Genomic DNA, 17652 nt, shown 5'->3' with positions numbered 1-17652 from the left:
CTGTCCATCCACCAATCTCCTTCCAGAAAGTTTCTGTAATTCACTACTACCTAGGAGCACTTCTCCTCCTTCTCCATGACTGAGGGTGTGTCTAGACTACAGGGTTTTGTCGACAAAACTATACCTGAGTCTACACTGCCACTGCATTCTGATGACATAATGTTGACAGAACTCAGCAGTTTTGTCGACAGCTGTAAACCTCATTCTATGAGGAATAACGCCTTTTGTCAACAGAGTTCTGTCAACAGACGGCGTTAGTGCATCTACACTGTCCTGTTGACAAAGCGGCTTGCTTTGTCGACAGAACTGGATGTAGTCTAGATGCTCTTTGTTGACAGAATCTGTGGACTAAACTTCTGTCGACCAAAGCCTGTACTCTAGATGTACCCTGAGAGAAAAGGAAGAGATGGAAGCTGAGCATAAATTCATAGATCATAAGGCCAGAAATCAACTAATGTGACCTCAGATCCCAAGGAATTCCTTATCTTGAAGGAGAACAATGAATAGGAGGGTCAGAAGAAGAAGGTAGCTAAAATCTGCCCTCTGCCATCAAATAGCATTTTGACAGAAGACTGAAGGATATGCAGGAAAGAGATGAGGGAGAGATGAGGGAGGTGAAACCAGTACCAGACTGGTATTCATGAGATCTCTGTTTGGTTCTCAGCTGGGCTGAAGAGGCCCTGCTTGATTTGTACTAAGTCACTCTGGGACACATTTGCATTTCTCAGGAGGTTTGGAAGGGGCAGCTCTTCCTGCATCTGTATTCCTCCCACTGCCAAGGAAGGGAGCATATTGGGAATGGGTGTACTATGCCAATTCTTGTCCATGTAAGCTTATTTTTTGTAAAAGGAAGAGCTCTTTGCCTTATTTTTAAAGGAGTGTTTCTGTTGCAAAGGACACCCAGAGTGTCTGATGAGCATTCAGTGAAATACCAGGACATCTGAGAAAGTGCCCAGAAAACGTATTAATTGTATTAAAAGTTAGAAAACTTACTTCTAAATTTTCTTGAAAGTGTTCCTGCAGGTTTTCTAGGTAATTGAACATTAGTCATCCCCTGAGGGAAGTGTGATACGCAAATGGAGAGAAATAAGCATTTGACAAGTTGGCTTGGCTCAAGTCCTGGTCTCACTGAAAAATCTAGCAAAGGTCTCAGACTTCAGTGAAACTAGGACTTGGTCCCGTCTGCTTTGCTTGTTAATGGCATCTTTAAGAGAAATGCAAGAATCCATGGGGAGAGAGATGTGCAAGTGAAAAAAGAAACTAGCTGGTCAGCCCTAGAGGTAAAGAAGTCCCTGCTGGTTAAGGGACACATATCCTTATTGGAAAGCCACTGAAGGAAATGCAAAGATTCTCATTGACTATAACAGACTTAGGATCAGGGAGCGCTTGGATGGACTTCTTGGGATCGTTAAGAAAGGATAGGTGTACCCTAAGTGGACAGGTGTTGTTACCAAGAAGGCCTCATGGATGACATGCACATTCCAATTTATTTACCATTTTCTGCATGTCTTGTTTTAGTGAGATTGCCAAAAAGAAGCAGAATCATCATAATGGATGAAAAAATTACGAAATTTTTAATGACAAAGATTGGACGGTGCTAGCCATGTAAGGTGACTGGGACTAGAACTTCCAACAGGAGTTGGGTGCAACTCAGATGTCTTTCAAAATCCTAACCTGCACCCTCATGGCCCTGCAGAAAGGCTGAGGTCACCAGCTATCACCTCAGCCAGAGACACCTAGGGCATCTAGCTTTGCAAAGCCGATGTGCCCAATCGCCTGATTCTCTTTTCTGGCATTGTTAGTGGGTGACAGTGTAGCCAGCCTGGATCCATGTCAAGGGGGTGGCCCAAATCGAGGTCCTGCCCCTGCCTTACCCCTTTGCCAAGGCCCCGCCCACCTCAGTCTGTGAAGATGGGGTAAAGGGCAGTGGGAGAGAGTGACATCACTGCCCCTCTGCCCCTGTCTCCCCCATCCTGCACAACAAGCAGGAGGCTCCCATGGAGCAGTTCTGAGGCTCTGGGCAGGAGCAGCAGGACAGAGGGGGGAGGGGCAACTGAAATGCCTCTCAGCCAAACCAGTCAGGATCACCCATCAGAGGCTCCAGGATCTACCAGTAGATCCTGATCTACTGGTTGGTGACCACTACTCTAAACTATACCTCTTCCACAAACGTAACAGCAAACCTTTGAGATAGAAGGGGAAATAGCCCATGAAAACACTTTATGAGGAAAGCCACTACCAATGTGCTAGGACCAATTACAACTGAGGAGAACAAATATGAAGCTCTCAAGGGATTGGCTATCATTTGTGGGATAGAGACGACAAAACCTTGCACTCTGTTGGACCCCAAAATCAAGTCTTGCACCCCAAATGTAATACAGTAAAACTCCAATATTCCGGCATCCAATTGTACAGCACTGCTCATAGTCCAGCATCAAAATGGAAAGAACCTAGTGAGTGAGCTTCGGCAAAAAAAGAATCACAAGGCAGCAGCGGCAGCAGCTGAACCAAGCAAAACCGGACGGGACCAAGTCAGTCTGCCACTGGCATTGCGTGATGCTGGACAGTGCTTGTGCTACAATAAAAAGGGTTAAAAACACTTTATATACAATATATACTGTATATATATAACCAGTTTATGTACCTCCTGATAGTCCGGCATATCCGATAATCCGGCACCACATAGGTCCCAAAGGTTCTGGATTATCAGAAGTCTACTGTACAAGGTAAGTATATTCAGATTCCATGACTATAATTTCTCCTTTACATGTTTGCCGTAAGTAGTGATAGACACTTATTGCGATAAGTATTTGTTATGGTTTTAAATAGGGCAATATCAAATTCTTGGTCTTTTTATGTAACCATGAATTTAAATTAATTTATAAGCTAAGCAGCTATTTTCCATAGTTATACTGCAATCTGTTTCATTTGCAGCAGATATAACATGAAACATTGTTTTAGAAAAAACAAATAAACAGCAATCCACATTGATTATGCCTACTTCCCAGCTGCCCTATAGACTGCTGGAAATGTTGCACCAAAAGTAAATTACAGGGGAGGCAAGTAGCAAGGAAACTGAGACAACGCTGCCTTGCTACCTTTACTTTAACATAATCAGTTGATTATCTTACAATTTTATTATGAGTCTCTAAGGGTATGTCTACACTACCCCGCTAGTTCGAACTAGCGGGGTAATGTATGCATACCGAACTTGCTAATGAAGCCCGGGATTTGAATTTCCCGGGCTTCATTAGCATAAAGCCGGCGCCGCCATTTTTAAAAGCCGGCTAGTGCGAACCCCGTGCCGCGCGGCTACACGCGGCACGGGCTAGATAGTTCGAACTACGTAGCCATTCCGAACTATCTGTACTCCTCGTTCCACTAGCCGGCTTTTAAAAATGGCGGCGCCGGCTTTATGCTAATGAAGCCCGGGAAATTCAAATCCCGGGCTTCATTAGCAAGTTCGGTATGCATACATTACCCCACTAGTTCGAACTAGCGGGGTAGTGTAGACATACCCTAGGTGATCAGTAGGAGGGAGTTGAAAGCCCCAGCCTACTGGCATCATGTGATTTCATTGTAATCCTAGTGCTTCCTCTCATACTTCTTTTTTTTTTTTAAGCTCTTAACCCTGGTAGTTGTAAAGAACAGCTAGAATCATAGAACACTAGAACTGGAAGGGACCTCAAGAGATCATCAAGTCCAGTCCCCTGCCCTCACAGCAGGACCCAGTACTGTCTAGGCCATGGTAGATGGTTTCTTCAGGTAATTGAACATTAGTTATCCCCTGGGGGAAGTGTGATGCACACATGGAGAGAAATAAGCATTTGACTAGTCAACTTGGCTCAAGTCCTGGTCTCACTGAAAAATCTAGCAAAGCTCTCAGACTTCAGTGAAACTAGAACTTGGCCCCTTCTGCTTTGCTTGTTAATGGCATCCTTAAGCGAGATGCAAGAATCCATAGGGATAGAGATAGATTGCAAATGCCACACAGTGCCACAAACAGGAACCCCCACACCAAAGCCCCCCAACATTTCTTACTAGTTCTAAATCTCCTGGTTTTTAAGCCACTCTCGTGATCTTGGGAGGTCTGACTTCCAGTATTCAAATTGTGGGGACTGACAAAAATACGGCACTATCCCTCCAGCACTATAGCACATGTAGCTATCAAAGGAATACACAACTGCAAACAGTGGGATTTAATCTTGCAACAACTATGTACCCAGAGATAAGCCCAGTGTGTGGACATGATTCACACTAGAGATGTGCGCGGGAGCTGGATCTGAACTCTGGTTCCTAGTGTACATTGAAAGTCAATGGAAGCTGGGTCCCAAATTCCTTCAGGCCTCCTTGGAAAGTCCCAACATACAGGAGCTGCAAGGTAATATTCCAGCCCTTGTTTTTCCCCACCAGCACAGTAAACAGAACTGGCTGCCCTGTCCCTCTGGTTCCAATGAGCTGTCTTTGCAGGGACCCTACGCGACCAACTCCCTTGCCTTGAGCTAGATATAAAGGCATCACACACCCCTGAACCTAACCTTCCACAGCAACTGCCTCCCCTATACCAGGGCTTTTGGGAATGAAACCAAACTGGTAGTTCTTGCCTTGTCCTGCCCCTAATGGAGAGCTTCCTCTAGAGGACAATACAGCCTCACCACCCTCCTGTGAGCAACCAGCACCAGTCTGAAAAAGGCTCGGCTCTGCAGGGCCTCGTGCATCTTCATGTAGGCTCCAGGGAACTGCTTCCAAGCCTGCTGACATTTGCCATTCTTGAACTCATCTATGTAGCCAAATTAATCTACAGAGATAGATGCATGTTGCTGGCCTGGGAGGTAGGTGAGAGCATGCTGCACGATGCTCATTGAAAAGCAACATCAGGTGCTTTGCCAGCATCTGCTAATGGACACTAGCATATTGACTTGAGGTGTGGGCCCCAACTATCCTCTGAACTGGCCCTGGAAGCCATGGAGTACTGATGCAGACAAGGGGCATCAATGCATTGATATGGTGTCTGACTCCTGTCCAGAAGGCAAAGGAAAGAATAGACTCTTCCTTCATCCTCTTGCCTTCTTTACCCAGTACTCCAATGCACAGGCAGAGAGGATTTCCCTGATAATCTTTGGACTCTCAATTAAAGGTTTTCTTTGAAAGTTCTTTTTAAATACGCCTCTCCCCAGCATGTTTTCCTATTCATTTAATTTGCCCTCTGCTGCAGGTTCAGTTCTGTCCACAAGCACCAGTTTGTTCACGAACATTATTACAGGCTACAGCACCTCCAAATTTTCTTCTCCAGTTCCTCCTGCGCTAGAAGATGAATGCACGGTGATTCTAATGTCCACCCCCACCACAACGCCTGCCACCTACAAGCCCTCGTTTTTCTGCAATATCCTGCCCATTTCAGGTTGTAATGTAATCTAGACAGGAGAGCTGATTTATGCAACTTTCTTTTACATCATGGGAAACTGGTAATCTGGCTTCAACTAAACTGGATCCATTATTATTGTAGTAAGTAGGAGTGGCAAATACTTATTTTATGATAGTGACCAGTCAGGATTAGGACCCCATTGTGCTGGGTGCTGTACAAACACACAGTCTTCATTATGTTCCTTTTCTTAAGAAAAGACTTGGGGAAGGAGACCTGAAACTGACATCCACAAGATCTATCCAGGACTATAAAGGACATATCTATAAAACCAGTAACAGCAATAGCCCTGCGTTTCTTTATCCAGAAACTCTCCTGTAAGAGTAAAATATTTCTGATGCTTAAGTATAGAATTAAATGAACCTGAGCCCTTGAAAGAAGTGGGTGTGAGAATCCCCATAATAATAGCTAATTACTTGTGCTAAAATAATCATCATTTTTGCCACTATAATATTCACAGATTAATTTTCAGTAACTGGAGCCTACACAAAACATTACTAATTTATCACAGAAAAACTATTTCTGGTGTGCATTATCAATCTCAAATGGTGATGTTTAAATGTAGGTCTGATAAACTATACACTGTGTAATGCAGCTGCTTTGCATTTTGAATCCTTTATTTATAAAACAAGTCAAATTAATAACTCAAAAAATGTTGTTTCAGGCAAAGTAATGGACATACAATAAAACTATTCATTTCCTAAAAGGTCAGTCTAGGAGAAGCCTACATTGTTTAGAAGCGTATCAACAATGCTATTATTCCACAGAATAGTGAAAATGTATAATAAGCAGTTAGTGCATATATTTGCATTGCAGACCCTGGGCTAATTTAAAGTACAATTTCGAGGCAATCAATCATACTCTAAAATTACTTCATTTTCCAAACTGTTTACACTTTTAAAGTTACAAATCCACTTTCTGCTATTTCAACTCACGATTTACAGCTACAGATTTAGACTGCATTGGCTTGCTGCCAAACTCTAGTCATGAGGGAACTAATGATATGAACAGATCAGTGTTTTATAATGGAGAAAAGCGCATGTAAATTTCCAGTATGTCTGCAAGTAATCAAGGCATGCTGACTATAAATGAGGCAGTCTGAAATTTATTTTAGGGGAAATATCTTAAAGCTGCACTTTTTATCTGGGCCAAAAAAATCTTTTAAAAGGAACTTCAAGATTACTCAAAATTATTCTAAGTAAACTGTTATACAAACAATATGTTAAAGAATAGTACAATAGCTAATTTCCTTTAGTGGGTCTATGTTAAACAGATCATATCCTTATCATGGCAAGCTGGAACATTAAACTCTCTAGTTCATGGAATCAAAACACAAGAGTGCTTCATATTACATTTTACAAAAATGAACCATTCTCTACAAACAAGGTCAGATTTCTGGAATGCCAGAGGTCTACATATAAGTGGGCTGGGGAGGAGGGGAGAATCCATTTATTCCCTCTCTAAGTATAGTGGGAAACTCTACTAACAATTTAAATGTGTTTTAGTAGCCAAAACACTTGAAAGAAAACAAGATGTCCCTCGGGCGATGATACTTAAATTAAATATGATCTTTATTGTTTCATTACTTGGTGTAGCCAAATAATGACTTTGTGCTGTAGTACAAATAATGCAGGATTCTCATTTTCTAGTGGAAATAATTACTCTATTCTATCATATTCTGCTTGCCGTCAAAATGTCCTCCTTTGTTGTCACTGGGCTGTAGCTCCATATTAGGCTTAGAGCTGGATTTAGCAAAGGTCCTTTCTTCAAAAGCCAAACCAAGCAGGCATATTCTAACCAAGCAGTGGCTTTAAGAGCGAAGCTAGAAATATCCTTACATCATGCTTCATGAAATTCAATCCAGTACGATGGATATTTTTGTTATAGCTTTATTACATGCCTATTCTTGATTGTATAATTGTATGGGGCCAGAAAAAATAAGCTGGCATTGCTTTGTTATAGCATCCAATAGAGTTAAGATATCTGTAATCATAAATCAACATACCTATTTGGCATACCATCATGAACTGCAAAAGACAAGAAAAAAAATAAAATAAACTAGCTACATGAGAATCTCATTTTGCTTTCTAAAGCTTTTTGCTGGCATTGATTCCCAGCAACATGACAGTTGGCAAAGCCTTTCTCCTTTCTAGGTAAAATATCAAACACAAATATAAACTATCTCAGTGCCAAAGATTAAAAGGCAATTTCTCCATTAAGAGTTCATTTGTAACTTTCAATACATTGGTATGAGCTATGTAAAAGAATTCTACAACACCATATTAGAATGGACACATTTGCATTACAATTGCTCAGGAATTTTCAACTTAACTAGGGTAACCCAGGTCTGAAGGTGGGTCTGGAATTAGAGCGTTTCTGCTCAAAAGCCTATTGAAGTCAACAGGAAGACCCCTTGGATAAGACCCAGAATATCTAGCACCACTATTAAAAGTCAAAGTAATGCTGGTGGTTCTGGGGGGAGAAGTGTCAAGCCCTTGCATTTTTGCCAGTCTTGTGAAATATTTTGGAACCAACCTGCTACATACCCTGCAAAATAAATAAACAAATAAATAACTCATAATGCATCTTCTGACTGCCCTTTCTGGTTTTACAGAAGGCTCTTCTGGGTCCTAGTTTTTGTCACCCCCAGCAGATTATCTAACTCAGGTTGCCTCCAGCAGACTGACCTGGGTGAAACTAACATGGCAGAGAATATATATACTGCAGCGAGCTTAAATCTGAAAATGGGCGACAGAGGAGGGATCATGTGAGGATTACATGTTGCATTCCCTTCCTCTGAGACATCTGACATTGACCACTGGGCTAGATGGACCTTTGGTCTGACCCAGTATGGCTGGACATGGAAGTGATGTAACTGATCATCATGGAAGCAGAGTGACTTCAACACTATGTGCTGTGAAATGCACCATGTAAACAAATTGAAGAAAGATTGCCCTTCTGCTGACATCTGTGAGGCCGTGTCTACGCTGCTAGATTATTTCAAAATAAGTTATTTTGAAATCATAACTCCTGAAATAACTATAATTAAAATTGCATTGCAGGATGTAACTATTTTGTCACCAAAAAGCAGGTTTTGGTGACAAAATTTGGTAGCATAGATAAAGCCTAAGTTTCCAGCAGCAGCTCAACAAGAAGTCATTGGGATCTTCAAGTAGCTGTTGAGGAGATCCTATCTATCCTCAAAAAAGGAAGACAATATTAAAACCATGATTTGCAGCAGAAAAGTGAAATCTAATTAAATCTTAGTGGTTGCCAGTAAAGAGAGAGGCAACTTAGTTTGAACCCATGTCATGAGTGGGCAGAGACCTGGGAAATCTAAGAAACATTCCTGGGGTTCTTAAGAACATAAATCAAAATGAATATGACATCAGGGATATGAAAAGGAAATATTTTGTAGCCATCTTGATACTCCCTCTCCAAAGACATATGAAACTGTACGTTTGGAGCTCTGTGTACCAGTAAAGTGGGGCTGTTCCTTTGGTGGCTGAGGATTTATTAAAATGAAACTGATCAGGATGCTAGAAGTATAAAACCAATAGATATAACGACTTCCAGAAGAGACTGGAACCGACAGCTGGCACACGGTGATACAAAACTATGCAGTATTCACAATTACTGAGTGACTGATGTTATCTTGCAATAGACAGTATGCAGTAAAATGCAGTGCTCTTGTTCCTTGGGCTATTCAGTTCAGCACCACAGTCAGAGACAGGATATAGCACTTGATGAACCACTGACCCACTACGTGGCAATTTCCTGTATCCTTCAGCAACTTTATGCTCTATGACTGGTGATTGTTTTAAGTCATTCGGCTAGGGTCTAGTCATTTAATCAAACACCATCATGGAAGGGTCATTTGATTCAACAATTCATTTGATGGGATGACTGAAACATATCTATACACATACACATTCAAAGCCTCTAAAGAGTTAAGAAAGAAAATAAAGCTAGCCCTTTAACCATGGGATTTCTCAGAATAGGTTTTTCAAAAGTGTTCCACGTTGGCTGAAGTCTGCTACCACTGAAGTCATCTGAAGAAGTGGGCTGTGCCCACGAAAGCTCATGATACCATCTACATGTTTTGTTCAAGTGCTACCAGACCATTTGTTGTTTTTTTTCTGTAACAAACTAACTCGGCTACCCCCTGAAGAATCTATTCCCGGTATGGGAATGGTAACGCTTCTATTTAATTTTAAAGAAACGGAATTCCTTTAAATGGGAATGGTAAAGCATCTATTGAATTTTAAAGGAACAGAATTAGGCCTCACCTAATTAGGCCTCACCTAGGCTTTGGCAAATCTCATCTTAAATCTTTTTATTTTCCCCTACTACCTGAAAAAATCCCTACATGGGATTTTTTTTTAAATGTGCTTGTGCCTTTCATTTTGCTTCTCTATGACGTATGAGGAAGGCCTGAAAGCTTGTTGTTGTTGCTCTGTTTGTAAAGTATTTCCTTTTCCGATTGCTTTTTCTTACCCTAGCAAGTATGAAATAATGCATATAGGTGGTTATGACACCTTAGCTAAATGATATAGATTCTTTAACAAATACATTCTTTTGCCAGAATGCTCATTAGGCATCAGAATTCAACAGGCATTAACAAAGATCATCTTTAATGAGCTCACTAAAAACCTTTCCCTTGTCAAATGCTCAATTTTTAGTATCCTGTAATGGCATCATTTCTCCAGTTGCCATAGAGAAGGTAGACAAGCCCATAACTTCCAAAATAAAAAACAGGAATAGGCAGAGAAGCGGGGAGGGACAAGAAATATAATTTTCAGTCAAAAATACTTTAGGCCTTTTTATACACCTTGAAGAAGCAATAAAGGGCACCAGCCCATTTCGCCCCCCTTTTCTGTTTACAAATTTTACTGAGAATTTCCAAAAGATGTACGTACAAGGGAGTTACAAAAAAACAATTTTAGAGGGGGGGAAAGCATTTGGTGTAATCTCAGTGTATGTCAAAAGGTGACTATTCAAAAGCATAAACATTCATTTTCAGTCAGATCTGTGAGTTATTCATAACAACTAGATTTCAAATAATTCAGCTGGAAGGAGGAGTCCAAAGCCCTGCTCCACTGTTCTTCACTCCAATTTACAATTATGACACAGGATGTCATAACACAATAAACAGAATTGAAAAAGAGAAAACATTTTTTTCTACAAGTGAAGTTTGGAGCTTTTGCCTATTAAAGTAACCAAATATGTTTCTCTCAAAAATCAAAGCCAAAAGGCAGTATGCCAAACACAGTTAACAGATAAATCACTGTTCTTGAAGGGATTTTTTTTTTTTTTTTGCCTGACAACAAACTTGCAACAAGCAAACAGAACACCCACTACACATCTTGTCAACCTACTCACATAAAATAGAAAGGAGACAGTGCCTACTTTGGAAGATCAATGTACAGTCTGGAAAAAAACTTTATGTTCTAATCTCACTGTCAAAGGTCAAAGTTTTCATAACGATGAAGTCTTCAGCTATTGTAAAGCTCTCCATTTATAACTTGTAATTGTAGTTAATTTATCACCAAAGGCCATTGTAAACTAGCTGGGAGTTTGTCAACAAGAATGAATCACAGGTTTCATTTGTGTGTCTCTTTCAAACTGGAAGACAGTTTCCTGTTTCAACATACAAAATAGTATTGCTTCTATAAACCTACTCCAGTCTCCTTGCCAGCAGTTTCCATTTAATTAAACTGACAGCAAAACAGGGCCCTCACTAATGTGATCCAGACCAGTTTTTCTTCAATGTAAATTCTCAGGCATGAAATTACATCCGAAACAAGCACAATAATCCTTCTATATCTTAGATGTAAGTTTAATCTACACTAAAATAACATTTCCTTTGTCTATATTAAAATCTGTTTTAGAATTCAATGATTTTGAAGGTCAGAGAATTATTCAACCTGAATGCACTTTACAGGCAATTTAGATTTTTCTTCTTACCCATAATGTATTCATTGAGTGTTGGCTTGTGGGTCCTGGGTAGCAGTACACAATGATCCAGTATGTCAGACTCTAGATCCAGGACCAACTTCAATATCTCTTTGCCCAGAGATGGAACACACTACTTGAGGAAGCAAAAGCACCATTTGCACAGACCCTTAGTTCATATAATTTTGAAAGAAGATCTTACATAAGAACAGCCAGACTGGGTCAGACCAAAGCTCCTTCTAGCCCAAGATCCTGTCTTCTGACAGTGGCCAATTCCAGATGCCCCAGAGGGAGCGAACAGAACAGTTTAATCATCAAGTGATCCCTCTCCTGTCATCCATTCTAGCCCCTGACAAACAGAGGCTTGGAACACTGTTCCTATCATCGTGGCCAACAACCCTTGATGGACCTAACCCCCATGAATGTATCTGGTTTTTTTCTGAATCCTGTTAAAAGTCCTCGACTTCAGAACATCCTCTGGCAACGAGTGCTATAGGTTGACTGTGCACTGAGTGAAGAAAAAATTCCCTTTGTTTGTTTTAAACCTGCTATCTATTAATTTCATTTGATGACCCATAGTTCTTATGTGATGGGAACAAGTAAGTAGATTTTCCTTGCATGGTGTCAAGTATCAGAGGGGTAGCCGTGTTAGTCTGAATCTGCAAAAGTGACGAGAAGTCCCGTGGCACCTTATAGACTAACAGATTTATTAGAGCATGAGCTTTTGTGGGCAAAGATCCACTTCGTCAAATGCATCTGACGAAGTGGGCCTTTGCCCACGAAAGCTTAGGTTTCAGTAAATCTGTTATTCTATAAGGTGCCACAGGACTCCTCATCGCTTTTGTAGATTTTCCTTATTCACTGGAATGATGTGTAACAGTTAATTTGAACTAAGGACTTCGTTTGAATTGCCATTTCACTGCCGTGTGTAGCCACGGGCAGTTACTTCAGACTAGTGGAATTTAAAAATAGTGACCAGACGGGAACATGCAAATTAAGCCCGGATATTTAAATCCCAGACTTCATTTGCAACTTCGAATGCCTACATTAGCCTCCCTAGTTTGAAATAGGGGGCTAGTGTAGACATACCCTGTTGTATTCTCTATCCTTTTTTTAATGATTCCTAACATTCTGTTTGTTTTTTTGGCTGCTGCTGCACATTGAGTAGATGTTTTCAGAGAACTATCCACAGTAATTCCAAGATCTCTCTTGAGTGGTGTGATGGGGTGTACCAGCCACGCACTGGGAAAGCAAGGGCTGTATAGTCTCACTTGGCTGAAGAAGTCTAAACCCTGCAGCCCTGCTGGACATGCTCGGACTGCAGCCCAGGTATAAAGGCCTAGAGAAAGGCTGAGTCTGGGCTGGCTATGAGGAGGAAGGAGGCACGTCAGAGCTCCAGGAGGCAAACTACCACTGGGACTGGACCTGGAGAGGAGTGTTTTTGGTTGAGGCCAGAGTGGCCACCAGGGTACCCTGGGAAGGCTGGAGGCTCCCTATTTTGAAATAAGTGTCTACACAGTACTTATTTTGAAATTGCAATTTCAAAATTGGTGTTATTCCTCGTGTAATGAGGTTTACCAATTTCAAAATAAGCCCTCTGTTATTTTGATTTAATTTTGAAATAACGGAATGGCTGTGTAGACGCTCGCATAGTTTTTTCGAAATAACAGCTATTATTTCAAAATAACTTTGCTGTGTAGACATACCCTAGTAGATTAAAAGCTTTAGATGGGTAGCCAAGTTATCTTTAACTGGAAAAACATAAAAAACAACAAACATTCTTGAAGCACCGTAAAAACTAACAAAAAGTGTAGATGGTATCATGAGTTTTCGTAGGCATAACGCACTTCTTCAGCTGAATGGAGTTATTAAAGGTCCAGTTACTAAATAAATAAGGGATGGGGGAGGAGAGAAGGAAAAAGAAGGAAAAGAAAGAAAAAAAGGGGAAAGAAATAGTCAGTGTGTCCATGTTACATGAAGCTGATAGAGAAGGTACTAAGTGTTCTTAAATACCCATTGTTTGGTTTTTTATGTCATTAGGATATGGAATGTAGCAGGCCATCCAGCCAATGTCTTTATTCATGCCTCTGTTATAGGAATCAAATTTGTAAATGAAATTAATTTCAAAGGCTTCCCTGTGGAGTTAGCTTGTGAAATTGGCCTGAAACAATATGGTGACTTTGAGATCCATTAATGAGCACCCAGGCAGGTTAAAATATTCCTCAACATGTTTCTGTGTGTTGCCTTTTCAGATATCTGATTTGTGTCCATTCATTCTTTCCTGGAGAAATTGTCCAGTTCGGCCAATATACATGGTGATGGGGCATTGCTGGCATTTGATGGCATAGATCACATTAGTGGATGTGCAGTTAAATGATCCTCTGATGTAGTGGCTGATGTGGTTGGGTCCAGTGCTAAAATTGCTTGTGTAAATGTGTGGGCAGAGTTGGCACTAGGGCTGATTGAAGGGGTAGGTTCCTGGATGAGTATGAAGGAGGTGTGCTGTGTGGTTGCTGGAAAGAATTTGTTTCAGGTTGCGGGGCTGTCTGTAGGTGAGGATTGGCCTATCTCCCAAGGCCTGTGAGAGTGAGGGGCCATTTTCCAGGATAGGTTGTAGATTGTTGATAATGCTTTGGAGGGGTTTAAGGTGGGGGCTCTAGGGGATGACAAGCAATGTCCTATTGTTTTCTTTTCTGGGCCTGGGTATGGTTCTGGCTCTCTCGAGCAGTTTTTTCACTTCTCCGGGTGGGTATTTCAGTTTTAAGAATGCTTTATATAGATCCTTTAGGTGTTTGTCTCTGTATGTGGGATTGGAGCAAATCCGGTCATATCTTAGGTCCTGGCTATATTGGGAAACGTATCTAGGATGGAAACTAGAGGAATGAAGGTAAGTGTAGTGATCGGTCGGTTTCCAGTATAAGGTGGTGGAAATGTGTCTATCATGTAACTGTACTGTAGTGTCAAGGAAGTGGATCTCTTGTGTGGACTGGTCCAGGCTGAGGTTGATGGTGGGATGGAAATCTCTTGAAATTCTGAAATCTGTTGAAATCTCTGTGAAATTCAAGCTCATGATACCATCTACATGTTTGGTTAGTCTCCAAGGTTCTGCAAAACGATTGGTTGTTTTTTTAAGTTTTTCTAGTATATTAGTAAGGCATGATTTCCCTTTACAGAATCCATGTTGGCTTTTCCCCAACAAACTATATTCATCTAGATGTCTGACAATTCTATTCTTAACTATAGTTTCAACTCATTTGCTTGGTACTGACGTTAGATAAGATGTTTGCTTGTCTTCTCCAAGAAAGTGTTTTTAAATGATCCTATGAATTTCACAGCATTTTGTGACAGATCAGGCACTCTGGTCACCAGAGGATCCTACAGCTTTCTTGCACCCCTAGGCAAAGTGGGGGTGAGGTGGTGCTGTGTTCCTGGAAGGGGTGGATCCTTGGGCAGAAGGGACAGGGCTGGGCCAGCCAGTCTTCATTGCTGCACAGAGGGCAGCATGCTGCCCCGCAGCCTGCAGAGCCACCCAAAGTGCGCCACGTAGTGCTCCAGCAGCAAATGAAAGGGTGTGGGCTGTGTCATCCCTTGACTGCTATATGGGGACGTATGCAAGGAATGCTGCCAAAGAGGTGTGGTCATAGCACATGCTTGTGCAGGCTGTGACCCAATAGCAGACGTGCAGAAAGGGAATGGGAAGTCCTCCTGTCCTCGCTGCGATGGCAATAGAAAGCTATGGTGACTTATGAAACAGCATTGTGCACTGCATATAAAAGGCAAAGGCAGGCCTGAGTCCAGTGCTTTGGAGCATGCACTCCTTGGCATGGGGCTTAGAGAAGAACACAGGCAAAAACAGAGTTTGGTTCATGTGAAACTGTGGGACCATTCCTGGTAAGAATGCCAGGTGTGGGCTTAGCTGAGCTGTATCGCTATAAAATACCATGTACAAGGGCTCAGTGCTCAAGGCTGGGAGACCCTCCTAGCAGATATTATCACCCCCAAAAAGGCCACCATCCAAGATGGGTACAAGAGGGAGCAGGTGGCCAACAGTTTGAACAGTGAGCCCATAAGTTTGGACAGCACGAGGGTAGGGTCCCACTGGGGGGTGGGCTGCCTGACATGTGGGTACAATCTCTCCTTTCAAGAAGTGAGCCGCCATGAAGTGAGTGAACACGGTCTTGAGGTGAGCCCCTTGGGGAGGAATGTGGGAATGGCTGCTTACGTGCACAGTTAGGGATGAGACTGTGAGGCCTCGCTGCTTCAGCTGCTGCAGGTAGTCCAGGATCACAAGAGTGGGTGCCAGCTAGGGTGGGCAGCCTTTTTACTGGTGGCTGCAGGAGGAGCCTGCAGCACCAACACCACCAATGCCACTCACAAGCCCAGCATCTGGGCATGGTAGATGGCCAAGCAGGTCCAGAAGGCCCAGTTTGCTGAACCCTGTCACTAAGGGGGCCAGGAAACCATCAGTGCTGAAGTGTCTTGTGGTCTGGGGTGCCAAGAACCATGCAAGATTGGTACTGGCTATGGGAGGATACTGAAGATTCATGCCCAGAGCCTAAAGAGTATTGCATGCTGAGCTGCAGAGGCACCGAGCCTGACAGTGCTGGAGGGCTGTACCATGGTGAAGCATTTTAGGCTTGGACCTTTGTTGAATAGGCAGTGCTGCCATCATTGGCACCCAGAACCTTGTAGTATGTGGGGCCAGCATTAGCAGCACCTCTTGCTGCCAGCCAGAAGTAAAGGTGCTGATCCTTGCAGTGACCCTGCACTGGTGCTGAAATGGTGCCTGGTCATGCTGGGGGCTACGCTGTCATGACTCTGAGGGCCCTTGTGGCTTCACATGCACCAGGTGTTGAAGGGAAGTCAAGATTTTCCTCCGGTTGTTCCTGAAGTGGGAAGAGTGGGATGAGCAGGCTTGATGGCTCTAGGGCCTGTGATACAGTTTGTTGGTGCCCTGACACCAGGCATGTCCCATGCGGGTCTTGTATGGTGCCTTGGGAGGCAACTGATCCCTCTCCAGCTACTTCTGCTAGTGTTGCACTGGAGACTGAAAGTGGTGCCGTGGGCTCCACCCTGTCGGGTGAGCAGGGGAGCGATGCCTGCGGTTGGAGTGCTTCTTCGGCACCGGGGTATCCCATACTGAAGCAGGAGCATCGTGCACCATTGGAGCAGAGGCTGACTTCGGTGCTGGTTGGGATCAGAGCACCACTTCCATTAGGAGGAGCTTGAATCGGGGATCTTGCTCCCTCTTTGCTTGGGGACAGAAGCTACAATAAATAGGGCACTTGTCAGTCTGATGGCCCTCTCCCAGACACTTGAGGAAATCAGTATGAGAGTCACCCTAGGGCTTCTGTTTGCCACAGCTCTTGCAGGCTTTAAACCCCTGGGAGCATGGCAAAGGGAATTAAGGTGGGGGGACAGCTAACTAAAGTGACCAACTAGCTGGAAGTCTACATTGGGTAACTGTGAGAAGCCTGCAAAGCAAGAGACTGGAGCTGTTCCCATGATAGTCCTGGGCAGCAAGAAGGAACTGAGAGGTCAGAGGGGATGGGCAGTGTCTTATACACATCGCCATAGAGGTGCCACTCCAGGAGGCTCCACAGCAGACCTGACGGGTATTGCTAGGATAAAAGCTTTCCAGCGACTGGGCACAGATACACACAACTTATTGGAATGCACATAAGCAATCACTCAAAGAATAGAAAATTCCTCTACACAGCACCCTTACCTCAAAATAAGCTACACAATTTGCACTATGCAATTTGCGTCACTTATTTTGTGGTAATTTCAAAATAGCTTATTTTGAAATTTTACGCTGTCTACACAGTGCCAAATTTTAAAATAAAGCACCATTCCAACAAATCCCTTAACCCTTGTAGAACGAGGGCTACAGGGATGCCATAATAACATACCTGTTATTTAGAAATATATTTTGAAGTAACGGGTGTGTTTAAAGACGCAAAATTGCTATTTCAGGATACTTCCGGTATCACAAACATCCCCGCTGTCTAGATGTAGCCAAAATGTAACTGGCCTAGTCATGCATTTGTGTTGACCCAAAACATCACTATTGCCAATGAACTTTTCAGTACTTTATTTATTCAGAATTATTACATGCTTGATCAGGTATGTGATACAAGCTTTGACATGCTCCCTCAAAATGTTTACATGTCCAAGACATGCCAGGCAGTATAATTTCCAAGTGTTGTTATAACAGTCTCTCTTCAAATAAGAGAATTGTATTGGTTTCCTCGCAAGTAAAAAGTGAAGTGCTT

The 17652-nt window shown here is 42.5% G+C and overlaps 1 protein-coding gene across 2 annotated transcripts in view; it reads right to left on the bottom strand.

The window, feature by feature from the left end:
- Positions 1-17652, bottom strand: part of ARID5B (AT-rich interaction domain 5B) — a 168903-nt gene that overhangs the window by 110363 nt on the left and 40888 nt on the right. Inside the window, exon 2 of one of the 2 annotated variants that reach the window (XM_075934883.2) lies at positions 7428-7449. The exons of the other annotated variant lie outside the window; for it this stretch is intronic. Coding sequence (XP_075790998.2) covers positions 7428-7446 — 19 coding nt within the window. The 5' untranslated portion in view covers positions 7447-7449. The remainder of the gene's footprint in view (positions 1-7427; positions 7450-17652) is intronic. 2 annotated transcript variants of the gene reach the window in all.

This window comes from Pelodiscus sinensis, chromosome 8, assembly GCF_052426305.1.
Source record: "Pelodiscus sinensis isolate ZL-2025 chromosome 8, ASM5242630v1, whole genome shotgun sequence".
Lineage (NCBI taxonomy): Eukaryota > Metazoa > Chordata > Testudines > Trionychidae > Pelodiscus > Pelodiscus sinensis.
This window is presented reverse-complemented; position numbering and strand designations above follow the sequence as displayed.